At 40.2% G+C, this 16,758-nt stretch overlaps 1 protein-coding gene across 2 annotated transcripts in view; it reads right to left on the bottom strand.

The window, feature by feature from the left end:
• Positions 1-14,718, bottom strand: part of nectin3a (nectin cell adhesion molecule 3a) — a 32,093-nt gene extending 17,375 nt beyond the window's left edge. For both annotated transcript variants that reach the window (XR_009394158.1, XM_059331320.1), the window contains exon 1: positions 14,611-14,718. Coding sequence is in view for 1 of the 2 variants with exons in the window: in XM_059331320.1 (XP_059187303.1) it covers positions 14,611-14,683 (73 nt within the window). In the remaining variant the exon portion in view is untranslated. The remainder of the gene's footprint in view (positions 1-14,610) is intronic.
• Between the last annotated feature and the right edge of the window lie 2,040 nt (positions 14,719-16,758).

The following is a 16,758-nucleotide window of genomic DNA, read 5'->3' as shown; positions in this document are numbered from 1 at the left end:
AATATTAAAACAGTACGCCTCAGTTTCCTCGACACGGTTGCAGTTGAGTAAGCTATATTTGGGAGCCATAAATTTCCACTTTGTACGTAGTCTCGGATGTGTATGGAGTAAAGCTTATGAAAGTGGTCCACTGGCTGGTATTTTGAGTCTTTGGCATGAATGTGAGTGGTAAGCCACAGCAATGCTATCTTGGTTTGTGAGGACTATAGCCAAAGGAGGCTGAGGCTCCCCGTGCTCCATTACGTCCCCTGTAATTTCAGTGATTACACACACACACACACACACACACACACACACACACACACACACACACACACACGCACACACACAGAGTTTCTCTCTTCCAAATGTGTGTAAGAGTCAGGCTTTTTGTTTGAATGGAGTCCTAAATGTATGTTGCATTGTGTTGTGAAGTTTCATGCTGTGCCATAATACCCGGGCTTTCCTGTTTGTTTTCTTCTCTGCTGACCCACATTTTCAAAGTATTTTCCTTGTGTTTCTTGTCTAACTTTGTAAATTAATCTAGCACACTTCTGGTCTGTATTTAGACTTTTAACCTATTACACTACAGTATTTAACTCATCCTGCCTTATATGTCATTCACTTGGGAAAGTCACTCTCAAGTCACTGAATTTTTCTTCCGTTTCTCCGAGATAATTTAGGGATCCATTTACATCTTCTTCCCACCTATGAATCATGACCTGATCTAAAAAAAGCCTGCACTGCTATAATGTGCTTAGCAGTGCATGTGTTACCCGGTGTTTGCATTGCATAGACCTGCCAGAGTCCTCTGGGTGCACTGGTGTGGGGGAGAATCAGGGTAAGAGCCATGTGGGTTTTGCATTCTGCACTCCACGGTCATCTGAGCTGACACGACAGCTGTTTGTTGTCACCTTACTTGCAACTCAGTTTTTGTTGCTTGGAAAAATATTATAAAATTATACTGCCATGATAAAAGCTTGACAGTGAGATAAATATTTGCAAACGTGTATTTTAAAATGGCACAAAATTAAGATGTCATGCTGATAAAAATCCTCGTGCAGCACTGGTTGTCTGACTGGTAAACTAACATGCTTGGCATGCGTGACATTGTGTTGATGCATGCAGACACGTGTCTCAGACCAGGCTTCTCCATAACATGCTCTACATACTGCAGCTACCTGACACGACACTCCAACTGCTACCGTACATAGTTTGTCTATCTCAGTGTGTCAGCTTTCTGGCCTGTCAAAGCATACAAAGAAACTAGACTCCATCTATGCTATGTTCTGTTTGTTTTACAGCAAGCATTTGGGAGTAAGTAGGAAAGGAGGGAGAGAAAGGGGGGAAGTGCTTAAAGAGGACTCCACCCTTACCATTATGGGAGGGGAGACAGATGGCCTCTGCATGGGATACCTACAGCCAGGAGGAGAGTGGGGAAACTTGGCACCGCTAGCTGGGACCATGAAGAACACAGCCAGAGCTCACAAACTAGAGTTCTGTGAAATATTATCTAAAATACTGCAGGCAAATAAAATGTTAGCAGTGCGTTAACAAAGGCTTCTCATGCTGTTTCATCTAGGATATAGGTGTACTTTTGCAGAGTAGAGACACAACTCAGAACTGTCACCTGTTTTATTACAGATTATCCATCTCCACCATTTAACAAATATTAATTACAGTAACCTTTAAACATGATTATCTGTGTATATCTTTATGCTTTGTCTGTGTTTTGATACTTTGCAACCCATTTACTCAACTCAAAGAGTTGATATCCTACATGAGAGAACAGGAAAGAGCCAGGCCTGCACAACCTAATTTGACCGAAGAGAAATAGGCTGCACTTTTGCCCCCTTTTTCCTTGAGAAACCCAAGGAAAGAATGAACTCATGGGAAGGATATGCTTGCCCTTTGAAGAAATGCTTCATATTTGTTTCTTTCCCTCCTGACATCACTAATTGCGACAAGCTGCTCAAACGATGCAATGGTAAATCAAAACCTTCCTCTTTGCCTGGCAACCGGCTCAAACATTCCACGTCAGCTACTTGACGGGCCAAGATCTCCACCTACCCAGACCTGACCTAGCTTCAGCCTTGACCTCCCCAAAGGAGGAGGCTGTCTCCTGGCTAGAGATCCTTGCAATAAAACCTGCAGTGCATATCAGAGCCGTGCGAGACAGAAGGCGATCCAAGGCCAGAAACATTTACACGCAGCAACAAAATAGACAATATGTCATGTTCATGTAGACAAACTCCGTGCATAGATTAACATGTCAAACTGCACTCATGAGGGACTGATCTAAAGACCTCACAGGATAAGAATGCAGACATGAGATCTGTGCAGTAGGGAGTGTGGTTTAGGACTAGAGCAACAGGAAACTCTGAGTGTTCAGCATTCAGAAATGAATAAACTGAGGCAAGGAGGAATAAGGACACAAAGCTAGAAATAGGGCAGTTATTGGGAGGAAGTACAGGACTGAGATGAAGACAGAAGTTAAGATGTGAACATCATTTTGAACTATGCACAGATATAAAAATGTTACTAGGCTGGGTCAATCATTTTTACAAGCTTATATTAGTGCATGACAGTTTGACAGAGTGGTTCAGCCCACCACGTCGAAACTTCCGATGTATGGTATGCACTATGAAGACAGGATGGTTGATTTGTGCAGACTTTATCTGCATTTGTAATTATTGGGTCCATATTATGATTCAGCAGCAGTATTTAGGTCATGGAGTTATTGATGACCGTGTAACATTTAAAGCAATATTAGGTAACTATTTTACCTAAAAATTACAGCTTCAAAAAAATGTTTGTTACACTGACTTAAGTATAAGTGAGAATTAGGGGATGGGTACCTTTCACATTTGAACCGATACGGTACCGATACCCGGTACCTGGGAATCGGTATCGGTACTCAACGGTACCAATTTTCGGTACTTTTGCGTTTGTTTATGTGGTAATAAATGTTAATTTGTTTAATAATAAAATCTAAATTTTTCAATTCAACATATTTATTTCTCAAAACATAAACTTTAAAGGTTGCAGTGTTATCAAAGGATGCCAGAACAGAGGTTGGGAGTTAGATGATGCTGTTAACACAGAGGAGCGCTCTCAGGTTGCAAGTGCACGAGGAAAAAAAAAAAAAAAGGTTGCAAGTGCACGTGTGATTTGTTGTGATGACGTCGTAGCTGTGCGGTGGAGCACCGGTCAGACAGTATTGTGGGCATGGCATGGTTGGAGTAAACAAAGTTGAGTCGGGCTGCTCTGTGCACATATCGAGGATGACGCAGGAGTCCGAGGGATTTAATTTCAGCGAAGCAGTTTGAAGTAAAGTGGCAGGTAATATTCCTGAGTTGAAGAGCGGAGTATTAGCGGAGGACCAGAGATGCAGCAGCTAGCTGCTAGCTGTTAATGACTGGTCTACAGGAGAATGGAGAGAGCAAACGGAGTAAGGAAGGTCCAATCTGAAGGCAGACGAAGGCCAAGCCCGGGTAGAGACATTGGAGAGATAGCAGCTGGCGGCTAGCAGGCCTAGAGCCGGGCTGTTCGTCTCTGCGCCAGGGTGGAAGAGGGCAGCAGCTAGTGGCTAGTGGCCACGGTGAGCAGACAGGACCAGACGAGGAGGTAAATAAAAAAATAAAAAATAGTGCGATCGTCAGCACGCTTGTAAATCAAAGACGTCAAATGAAAACAGGTTGAAATCAATAATCAGTTTAAAGTTAACGCCGTTTAGGTACCGAAACATGGTACCGTTTGATTTTACATTAATCGGTACTCGGTAGTACCAACGGAATTCGGTCGGTACCTATAAAAGGTCGAATTCGGTACCCATCCCTAGTGAGAATGGTGCCTCCGTCATTCCCACTATGCACCCCAAATGTCCGAAGCACTCCCATGAGAAGTGGCTTGATGGCACTAATTCACCTCCAGCTATGTCACTGATTTTGATTATATAATTATGGAGAAAATGTTTCTGGTTTTCCCACAGATGTCTTCTGGCTGCTCTGCCTCAAGTCTCTGTGATTAACAGAGTTTCCTGATGGACAGAAAGCTTTATTTGTTGCTAAAGTAGAGCTGACTGCTAACTGCTTCTGACTGTAGCTGTGATCAGCTAGCTCAGTTAGCAGTGCTACCAGAACTGCTCCAAGCAGATGGGGAGCATTGGTGTTTACACCACTAGCACAGAAGCCTTGGACCAGTGGAAGGAGGAGGTTTTAAGGCCCATGGCAGGGGGAATGCTGGAGGGGACGTCTGTGTCATGCCTTAACCAAAGCCAGGCATGTAGGCAACGGATCTGCCTTATGACAGAGGCGCAGAGACTGAAGAGGACAGTGAACATAAGAAGAAAAAAAAAAGAGAGTAACTAAGCAAGAGGCTGTTGGACAAGAGTAAATCTCAGTCTGGCTTTTGAAAGCTTTGCAAAATAAAGCTGATCTTTTAGGCCTATCCCTCAAAAGAGTAAGCAAGCAACTTGGGATCTTGCACCAGACCTAATCTAGTCATCAGCCTCTTCCTTGCTTTAGTAATTTTCAAGTGTGTGTAGGAGGTGAACACAGGCTGAAGGGCAGTGTTTCATTACTGTTTAATGAGTGCAGTAATTCATACTCATTCCAAGCACTAAAGTCCCTTAGTCTAGTACAGGCCTATAGCAACATTAGCTGACTATTAAACTTCCATCTGATTCTCAAGGTCACTTTAAAAAAAAGGTTCATTGACATGCATCTGAAAATTGCATTGGCAAACTCTGCCAACATCCCACAAAACAATCTATTAATAAAGATGAATATACAACTATTATATACAGTCATAAGAAAATAATATATAAAGATAAAAGAAGGTAAGACGTATGTAGGAGTTTTTTTTGTTTTTCTCTTACAATGTGTGCAGCAGCAGCAGCAATGGGTAGGACATTTTTGGGAAATTAACAAAAATTCTAACAGTAGGGATTCTGAAATAGCACTTGGTAACATCATCAATAAATCTTCCACTGGGCTTTCTTTTTTCTGAGAGTCGTCTGTGCCTTTAAACACTGGAAAGTCAAAGAAGTCAATAGGCATTGTGGAGCCATTTGTTTGGTATTGTTATTCTCCAGAGAGGTGACCAGGAAAAAAAGGCAGACAATGCCTACATGCCTAACACAGGCCCCCCAGACCTTTGCTTTATGTTTGTGAGGCCTATAACTCTGTCTCAATCAGGTAGAGACAGGATAGGCCAAGTGGTGTATTGCCTGTTTTATAGCATGTCTTTATCGTAAGAAATATTTGTGCAGTGTGAAGAAAATATTAGTCCCTACACCAGCTCTAATCTACCCCCTTCCTTCCTAGCATTGTATCCTGTGAGGGTGTGAGGCTTTTTCAGTGGGTTAATTCATGGTGGAGACAAACACAGCCTGACAGGCCTTTAAAAAGGGGCGGGTGGGCAGGCCTCTTTCACATGTCACTGTCCTCTTTCAAAACCCCATTCTCAATTGCTCCCCCATAGCAAAGTTGACTTCTATGTCCTTCTCGTCCAGGTCACATTTGATTAAAGATCCATGCTTAAAAGAAAAAGATCAATATTGTTGACATACGAAGTGTCAGGCTAGGTTACAACCTCTCATCAGAGTAAACTACTGCTATGCTGTAGAACTTGTGAAGGACAATGTCTGCCACTGTGTATCAAGGAAACACAAACACTCCTACAGCGTCCTGCCTTATTGTGTGGGATTTGTTATTGTTTGGTGTGGGGGTTTGAGGTATTTCAGTATGTGAACACAGTGCTATGGGAGCAGAGATGGGCAGGAATGTTATTTTTTCAATGCAAAGAGAAATTGTTTGACAAAATGTAAAATCTAAGAAAAGAAAACTCGATTGGAAAAGTCACAGATGGTCACAGAAAGCAAGGAAGGGATTTTTTCGAGCTGCTGTGTGAATAAGCAACTTAATTCTACAGGTTTTCTTTTAAAGGGGTGAAGCTACAATGGGAGTCTTTCTCAATTAGAGCTTAAGTGTATGACATGCCTGACATGTTAATGCTAATAAAGACGACACAGCACTCACCATCACACCACAGTAGTGTTGAAAATTGCACTTGGGTAGAAATGTTGTTTTTGTCAGGGTCTGCTAGCTCATCAAGTACATCCTTACTGCTCCTGTCCTCTTTTAGATAGCTGAGTGTTCTCAAAAAAAACCTTTATCTTGTCTCAGAAGCTGACAACCATGAATGAATGTTTGGACATTTACTACATAAAACAATTACCCAGACATCACGCTTAGACAACTGAAGCCTTTATACTTTAGAACAAGTGCTGTTTTATGGTTGGCCTAGTATCTGTTTAATTGATTTTAGTAAGTTATTCACAGCGTAGACTAAAATCTACCACCAAGCCAAACAAAGTTAGCACTGACAGGCTACCAAGAATAATTGGTGGTTCAACCCACATTATCATCTGTGATAACAAAAGAGAAATTGTATGTTGGCCATATGTACAAAACTAGCATCCCCTTTGACTCATTGCAGCTACATCCATGGGCTCGAATCTTCACTCAAAACTCCACCAACATGCTGCACAAATGTGCTCCCAAACAACAGAGTGAAATAAGGAGAAATAGCCTCTACCTTGCAGCAGTCTATGTAGTGTAAACCGAGCAATGAACCATACTGACAGGCACATGGACAGCTTAGACTTTGAGCCTGATCATTCATCATTCATCTATTGGTTTAAGACACATGTTTTCACCACATCTACATGTCACAATGCAAAAAAAAATCTTAAAAAACCAAGCTCAATTTTTATTCATTAGTACAGAAATAGATCAGGCTCTTGTTGGGTGGTGGTGGTGGGTGGAGCTTTGCTGAGAAGAGAGAATGGTTTCTGTGCTAATCACAGACTCCACTGCCCTTCACTGGGTCTAAATGGGCTACTGTACTTTCATTAGGCCAATCTAACATAATGGAAACATAGTTTCCCACATGCCACAGAGACCCCTGAGGGAATTAGACTGTTTTTCTTGAAAACGATTCCCATCATTGTCCAATTTTAGGTTTCTTGTATGATGCCCGATTCTGCCAACAATTGCCCCCCCCCCTTATTATTATTTTTTTTACAATAGATCTACATGATGTCAGTGACTGATACATGAAGACTGCACATACTAGTCCACACACTGGACTAGTATTATGTAAGGAATGTGAAGAGATTTGTAATAAGTAGATAAGGATAAGAGTACTTTCCATTTGATACAATCCAAAAACATATCAGGCCTGGAAGTTGTATGGTTAAGCGATTGATCAGCATAATCAATGACATAGATGCTAAAAATGTATTACCAATTTATTACCAAATTATTTTTATTTAATTTGCCATCCGGCTCACATCCGGCAAAATTCCTTGTACGTGGACGGGGTTAAATGCGTGGCAGCATGGAGGGAGACCAGGCTCTCTTTATTTGCATGTACTAGCCGTGCTGTAGTGACACAGAATCGGTTGAGAGAAAGAGAGTTAGCAGAATGAGTACAGTGTGATACAGTTCAGGCTTTTTTTTTCATTGAGCAAAGGCTGCAACTCCTCAAGAAACAAGCAAAGTTCCTGCTTCTTCCTGCCAACAGCTGATTAAACTGAACGGTTAGCCTCAAAGTTAACAACATCGGCTCAGGCACACTTAAAGTGGTCCAACCTTTAAGGTGCTTTCTACACATTTTGTTGTTTATGTTTTAGTGCTAAATTTGCAGCACAAATCAAAAACAGTTGTTAAAATTAAATTAAATAATCTATGTTCAATAAGCTGTTTTACTTATTACTATTTTTGTATTTTTATTTTATTTGTCTCAAACTTTGCTAAGTTTGGATGCAGCTCCCTCCATCAATGAAGTCTAGAAATAATGTAGAATATAAATACATTGATAGCGGAAGTTGCTTTCTAGAGCAATCAGTATCACTGTACGTCAGCAACACCACTTCACAGCAAGGGAGGAAGTCATGCAGTTCAACAAAACTCTGCCTCTGTACTGTGTGTACTGAGGGTCAATAAAAACAGTAAGTAGTTTGGTCAGTGTGGCATTTCAGCAGCATTATCCTGGTCAGAGGCGGTTCTTTTTCCCGGCACACCCACTTTTCCCGGCACATACTCTTACCCTGTTTCTGCAACAGATTAAAACGCTGATTTACACTTACTACCCACTTTGAACAGGAGATTTAGGTGTTTAGGTCACTTGAGATAAAATAAAATCACAGCTGATTCCAGAACATCTATAGTGACTGTAATTGTAATGTAATGTAATTGACATGTGTCAATGATGTAATTGATAACATGCCAATGCCAAATGTTGAGCTAAGTGCTTTGTCTATGACAAAATCAAGCTGCCCTACATCCTGTACAACTTCAATCAAAGAAGAATATTGTCAACACCCCTCTTTGAAATGTTCTACACCCCTCACTCCCACACTGTTAAGTTCACAGAGAAGCAAAAAAGTCAGTAAGACAACATTCAAGTGTATTTTTTGTGGGACTCCGGTTACATGTCTGGTTTGATATAGTGTTCCCATAATATGAAGCTCACTTGAATGTAAAATACAAATATTTTGAGTACATAAAAGCAGTAGTACCCCATTTATTGGTGAGTAAGTGAACCTTTAAACTGTAATGCCCTCCTGTCTAAAATGAAATTCAATCCATGCAGTATCTAATATGCTAACATTGTTTTTCAGCCCTAAATAGAACTGACCACTTGTTTTGTTATGATGCATTTTGCAATCTAAGTAGAGGCAAAAATAGCAACCACTGAACTATCACGTTTGTCAGAAGTGAGCAGTAATCTATGACTCTACCCTTGTGTGACAGAGCATCTGAGCTGTTGTAAAAGGCTTATATGTTCTACCTTTCTAATTAATCTAAAGAAAGATAAAAGCTGCAGTCCATATTGTATTGTTTATATTGTACATGGGGAGCAAGGATGGCAGGGGAATACAGAATAATTTGGCTGAATACCAGCAGGGACGCAGTTGTGCAAAATCCTGTTCAAGCTATTACCGCAATATATCTGCATCAAGGACCAGGGCTGCATAGCAAGCCAAATCAGGGAACTCTGAGTCAAGGGACATGTCTTTCTTTCCCTTGGTTTCAGTGCCTGATGTTATCTCACACACACAATGAGGGCAGAGGGTGGGTGCTGAAACCTGGAAGTCTTGGACAAAACTTCTAATAAAATAGCAATAATTCAATGTGAAATCCAAAAGTGTCATATCTGAACAGTCTGCTTCAAATGATGTGAGTATTCCCGGCTGAAATGCAGGAATATTAAAACTATACACTACATGAAACAGTTTTGGCCTGTTACTTATCAGTAACTCCATTATTGTGTGATAGTAAGTCCAATTATTACCGTCTGTTCACTGCTAAATTCAGTTGTATGTCATAACTTATCAAGTGTTGACAGCAGACACAGTTAAAGCAGATTAGTTCAAATTTGCAGGAGGAAAATTTAAGCAATCTGACAGATGTCCAGATATCTTGAGCCAAATGCCATTTGACTCTTCATATCACAGGTATTGGACATCAGATAAACATGGTAATAAAGAATATATAGGATGTAAGACAGTGTGTGTGTGTGTGTGTGTATTAAGGGATTGAAGCTGCCGGTGTGTCAAAAACATTAGGGGAAAAACATCAGATTCCTTCCATTTTCTACAATATATTGTGGGTCACCATTCCTTGTATAAGCAAATTCGATAACGCCACTAATAGTATCCTTGCTACAGTCCTCTCCCAGTATTTGACTGGTGGGTGTTAATAATCTCCCACTTGGGTGGCAGGGGGTGTGTCAGTGTATACAACCGACTGTGTGCTCATCCCAAACATTATAGCCACCTGACAGCTGAATGAGTGAAACAAATAAGAGTGAGTGGTAAAAGCAGCCACACCTGTTTCCCATAACCCCGGCACTCCCCTCCTGGGGGATTCAGCTGCTGACTGTGCACATCCTGCATGTATACTTCTTTAATATGGACTGTGAAGCCACAGTGTATCCGAGTGACCCTAACCTGAGGGAAAAACCCTGACTCCTGAAAACAGCAGGCAAAAAACGGTTTAAAAAGGTTTCCCTGTGTTCATTCACAGTAGGTAATTAGCCATGGAAATATCTGGAAGCCATTTTTACCACGTTGTTTCCTATGACTCAGTGATTTAAACAGTCAATTCCTGTCTATCCAAGATTTATTTGGTAGACAAGACATACTACCTAACATACAGGGAAAATAGCATCCCTAATAATAACATGCATTTTTTAATGCTCCCCCTTTTCCTTCCAATTTTGAATGGCTAATTACCCATTCACAGTGGTTCTAATGACCGGCAACTCCCAATGTTGGTCTGGGGAGGAAGTAGACACAAAATAATGAATGCCACCAGAAGCACTGTGATTGGCTTGTGAAACCAGACAGTTGGGTTGAAGGTTGAGGCTGGCGTGATTCTATATTTGTGTCATTATTATTATATCCCACAGAAGGGCCAAATACAACAATGTGTTGTGTTTGCCTCTCAATGCTTTTTAACATCCCTGTGGCACCCAGCCCCAAGCCCAATCATTCCAAAAAAGATGCAAATCTTTAACGCTGGGTCACAACGATCCTTCCTTTTAATTGAGAAAAGAATTGAAAAAGAGATGTTTTGTAGAAGAGTTGGGCATTGTAGTTTTAAGGAAACTTTACTCAAACAGGACTAAATGTGCGGTGCATTTGTTGGTGACTAGAACCTCATATTTCGTAAGCTAGCTAGTAGTTATGCAGCATTGTTTATGTGGGATAGACTCAAAATAACCTAAAGAGGCAATGTTCATGGTAATGTAGGTTAATTTTACCCAGTGCAATATATTTTGGACAACAATGGAAAAGAGGCGATACAATGGCTTGGCCTTCAACTCATTGTTGATTTTTTTTTTCATGGGATTTGAAGACAATAACAAAAAAAACTATAATATAATATTGCCAGCCTTATCCATTTAGGCAAAAAATTTAAAATGCCTGGGTACAGTTTCTAAACCATGAAGGCTTAATATCTGTAAAATATTCACTTCACTAATGTGCATATGCAGTCGACCACTCAACACAGAAGCAAACAAAGAAGAGGGAAGACTTTTTTCAATTAATAACTTTCATTGGAACAAATGGAAATAGGCACACTGTTACCATACAGCATTTTTAGTTAAGGTAATTTAGGTGTGAACAGGTTAGGGCAGGCAGTGCTAAGTGGTCTTGTGAAAGTAGTGTGGTGAGAATAATCAACAGTTGACTGCAGTGACACATTGTTGTCTTTTTATTCATCCTGTGACTCTGAATTTACTGATGGACCACCAGGGAACAGCTTGCCATACAAAGCCTCTGACAGTCAGTCACATCTGTCGGGGAAGAGGAAGCAAAGGGTGGAGTCAACAGAAGCTAGTGACCACAGCCTGCTCCCTCAACCCCACACACACAGCCTCCGTGTCCCACAATAAAGCAGCACACTCATCTGCTGATGGCCTTCCTTCAAAAAGAAAACACTGCATGCATTTAATGTGATTAGGAGTTTTCAGTCTGCTGCTTCACAGCTAAGATTTAAGATCAAATGAGAGGATCAGATGAATGCTACAGCTGCGACCCACAGATGTGAATCCAAATGCTAAAACTTACTTTAAAGGCCTTTCTTGTTTATAATTCCAATAGAAAATAACTAGTGTGGATAATTAACACCAGACTTCAGTGAAATGATGGCATCTGTGGGCATATTTAGTCAGTGGGCCACAAGTTGGTTTATTTTACTTAACCATGCTTGAACTTAACCAGTCATTGTTTGAAGAAGACTGACTGGAAAAATGATCAAATGATCAAGTGTATTGAGTAAAATTCATTGCGACAGAAGGTTTCTTAGCCTGATAAAACACTGTATTTTCCCAGAGAACCTGGAAAGGTTGGCTGAGCGACACATTAACATTTTCCAACCAGCCATCATCAACCCAGCAACCCGTGACTGCCAATATATTTAAGCCAAACAAAGGTGAAATAAATCACAAAAAAAAACAATATTTGTCCAATCGCCCAACCCTACAATTTTACAATGTCATTTAGCATACGCTTTTATCCAAAGCGATGTACATTTGAGAGTTAATAAAACACAAGTCAAGAAACAACACATGAGTTGTGCCATGGCTGCCTTGTTGACAGGTAACTATATCTCTACATCTAAAACACAAATTTAATGTTCAGACTAACAACGGCATTCGGTTACCAAACAAATAGTACCAAAAACTTGACTTGACCCGATCTGCCCTTTGCCATGTGTTGACAAAGCTGTAGCTATTTGATTTATATTTTCAATGACAAAACTACTTATTTAAGCTTCATCTTGCTGTCAATTAATAACCACCAAAGCGCATTAACCTCTATGAGGAAAAAATCTGCTCAGTCAATGCACTGCCTTTTTAAAATCTATTTCAGTTTTGAGTCTGTAATTTAGGTGGCTCCATTACAACATTATTTATTTAGATTATGAATCATACGGCCCCAAGAGAAGAAACCACAAAACTATGGTCTTCAATTACAGACCTCACAGCCTGAAGCCACGCCTTGAATGAGTCCCCTCCTCACAATCCCATCTAAACTGCAGGGAATCTGAAAATTACACAGTCAGGGAAGGCTTTTGACACAGAGTCCCCCTGCCCACTTGTGCTGTGCTAAAAACACAACAGTCGGTCTTGGCCACATGGGCTCCAACCATATGTTTTTGAGAGTCAAGAAGCGGCACAGGCTTCTCTTCCAAACACGACACTAAAACTAACCTTTCACTGGCAAGTCTGTCCTCTGTGTTAATAATCAGCTTGTTGGGCTGTTGAGGTGACAAGCTGAACTGAAAACCAGCACACACATGGCAGCAAACAGCACATGTGTTGAGGCTAATCAGCTTAGTTTGCAACAGTGCGTTGTTTATCGGTTCCCTGTGTTGATTTATGAGCCAGTGTTTTGTGGTACAGACAGAAAAAGTATGGTATGAAGAAAAAGTATGTGTTGCAACTGTGTGTCTGTGTGAACGCATGACAGATACAACACTGGTAGCAGCCATAGAGACACCATACTGAAACTTGACTAATGAATTTGTGGGGCCAATAAACCAGTCACTTTTACCTTGCAACGGATATATTGGTAGAACAGAAAAAATGCCAAAGATATATGGAGTAATTGAGAAACAGTGTCTCCATTACAGAGTTTGTCCACTAATGAGCACTAAGAAGTTTAATTTTATCATGAAACATGCTTATCAGAAATGTATTGTTATATTCAGTGTTTATGTAAAATAGTGAATATTTGCCCATGTGTCATCTTCTCAAAAGTGAATATGTGCTGTTAATATAACACAATTATAAACTGGATTGGATGTAAACAAAAATAAAATAAAAAAAAGTTTTATACACCAAGATATTATAGATTAATTGAGAAAATAATCTGCTGATTAATCAATTAAGAAGCACCCCATACTAAATGTATTAGCGAATGCCAGGTTTAAAAATGTTCAATGCAGGAGAGGTTTTATGATCCCTTTAAAACAGCTTCCATGGCATATCGGAGACGCTTTTATTACCCTTGCATTCAGGAAAAAACAAATGGTGCATTCCTGGACAGTATTTACTTTAGCATCCATCAATGTTTGTCCCTTCTTTTGTCTGAGCAGGGCTGTCATGTATTGTAATCCCAGCTCAGGACTGGGATACAGCAAAGCTCTCCAGCTGCACTACTCGGGACAACACAGACTGAAAGGTGCTCTGGCTGGCATGCAGCCCAACTGCAGGTCAATACTTCCAGAGACTCTGCGACTGCAGTGCCTCCTCTGAAATATGTCTTCATTTCCCCTGCCACCCCTCTCACGCCCAAAGCGGAGAGAGGGCTGCGCTGCCTCTCCTCTCCCTGTATCACATAACGTTTATCCCCCCATCTGTATCCAACAACCACTTGGCAAACTTTTCACAAAGGAGCTCCTCTTTGCTCAGCATGAGTGACACCCACAATGCTTTCTATTTTTGCACACCACGAATCAATGCTGCTCCTCAATGAGTTTTTCATCTGAGTGGGAGAGAAACCAGCCGGTATTTTCCCCCTCACATACTCCCTGTAAGCTAAGTCATCATGATGTGACATTGTGACACACTGGAAGTAACGTTAGCTAGAAAATGTGAACAAAAATCAGTGCTGCAATGAAACCAACCTCCTGTCCCGAGTGGAGTCATTTTGGGATTAAATTTAGTTAGCTCATGTGTAATTAGCAGTTGCTGTACCGGGTTTAAGTTAACGTAAACTATTGTTAGTAACGTTAACGAAGTTGTATTCAAATTTGAAAGCAAGCGAGGTTTAAGTTAGCTAACTGTGACCTGACGCCAGCAGCTAACTTACTTTCCTACCGACGTAATGTTGGGATAGCCATAGATATCTATGGGGATAACTGTCTACAGACAAGAACCGTTAGCTTAAATAAAGCTAACAGGCTTTGAAAGGAGCTACAGCGAGGACTAGCCGGGTTTTGGCGTTTTGAATCGGTGGTTCAACGTGAGAGACTTTGGGCTGCCCCAACCGCAACTTCTTTCAAAAAGTAGCGGTCAAAATGACAAAGAAGAAAACCGTTAACTCACAGGTAACTCCGTAAAAGGTGAGAAGTGATGTTAAAAGTCGCAGAGTCCTCCTGAGCGGTGCTCTTTTCTCCATGGCTCCTGTGTGTTTGTGCGCTCTGGCACGCTCTGCTCCGTCCTCCTCCTCCTCGCTCCTCGGTCCTCCCTGCTCGCTCTGCCTGGCTCGCGCTCCTGGGGAGCTGCTCTCCATAGCGACCGAGCCGCGTGGGCTGTACCACTTACTGCAGGACAACAAACACACGCACACACAAACACACAAGCACACACACACACACACACACACACACACGCATGCAGCACTACGCACGCACACACACGGTCCCAATCATCCCCATTTGATTTGAATTGTTCTGCTTTAAAATACTGGACACCTCTGAGATGTACGGAAGACCATTTCAGACACTAAAAGGAAAAAAGAAACCGAAAAGTGAACTTGCTCTTGATTTTTTTTTTTAAAACACAAAACATTTTAAGCCATTATTATCAGATAAAAAGTCAAAATTATGAGAAACATATTATTATATTATATTATGAGATTACAAAAAGATATTATGAAATTAAAAAATAAAAGTTAAAAGTCAAAATTATCAGATACAAACTAATTTTTAGATAAAAAGTCATAATTTTGAGAAATTCAAATTACGAAATGAAAAGTCACAAAATGAAAAGTCAAAATTATGAGATGAAAAGTCAAATATAATAAGATCTCCAACGAACTTCAAATCTGATGAGTCAATCTTTAAGTAGAGTATATATATATATATATATACACAGTATATACACACACACTGCACATGCACTGTCCGTATGCACTACATAATAGCACTTCCGTCCTAATAGACTCAAACTTAACCCATGGCACTTACTCATGTGTTTTATTTTGACTTCATCTTTGTTGTATTAACTCTCAAATGTGCGTCACTTTGGATCAAAACAGTTAAATGACATTGTAGAATTGTAGAGATAAAAAGTTGAAAGTATAAGAGACAAAGTCATAATTATGAGATTTAATTGAAAATAAGAGATGCAATTTGGAATTAAAAGATTAAAATCACAATAATGAGATAAGAAGTAATTTTATGAGATAACTAGTTAATAAATACGAGATAATGATGAGTATGATAAAGTAATTTGTTGTGGTAACTTGGTGGTATTATTCAAGTTATAGCAGTGGGATATTTGAGAATCTTTAAAAATGCTTCACTGTTCTGTATTGAAAATATAAATCTGCATAGTCTATATAGTCATACAACTGCTGTAGAATAGAAGTATAAAGTTGCATGACATATAAAATGTGCTGAGCTACATTCCACCACTAGTAGTAACAGTTGTATCTGTGGTTGTAAACAAATATAGTCCTAAAAATAGTAGTAGGCCACAGTAGTAGTGGTGTTTGTTGTAGTAACCGTAGGGCAGTAGCAGCAGGAGGAGTCACAAACATTCTCATATCCAATACGGTTTAAATAGCTTGACAATTATAGTTACAAGACTGTCTTCTTAAAAACATTAGAGAGGACTTTAGTTGTTGGATAATAAGACCCAGACTGGATTACCAGCTGGACAAAGTAAAAGCTGCCCTGAGGCCCCAAAACCTCATGGGGCCCGAAGGCTCCGCGTTCACCCCGTGACAATTAGTTTTAGTAATCTGATTAGTTGAACATTTGCTTAGTAATGTGGTCTGCAACACTAAAGGAGGGCATACACTGCCACGGTAAGGGTCATAAGATGACACTGGCTTTGTTACATAATTTTGGGGCCCTTCTTTATAGAGGGGTGCTGACTTAGTTTATACCGCACTTTAATTAGCATATTCCTTAAAAAAAATATGCTTTATCACCACAAGCCAGGTGGCATATGGTTCCATTATATGTAAGACAAGACAGACATCTCTACAGCTGATATCTCCAACACTTTGCAACTCACACCAAAACAATCTAGAATATAATAAATAGCACTACATGTAAGGGGAAAATGTGTATTTTTTGTCTTTAGTTGCACTGTCCCTTTATTGGAAATTTCGTAAGAACTGATCCTTTTTTCTCTCTCTTATAAAGAATGAAATTCAAGTGTAATTTTGTTTGGATCAGTGGGGAATCCCCCTTACACGAGCACACTTGTGAAAACACGCACCCTTAACTGCAATGGAACCAT

The sequence above is a fragment of the Centropristis striata genome, chromosome 4 (assembly GCF_030273125.1).
Source record: "Centropristis striata isolate RG_2023a ecotype Rhode Island chromosome 4, C.striata_1.0, whole genome shotgun sequence".
Lineage (NCBI taxonomy): Eukaryota > Metazoa > Chordata > Actinopteri > Perciformes > Serranidae > Centropristis > Centropristis striata.
This window is presented reverse-complemented; position numbering and strand designations above follow the sequence as displayed.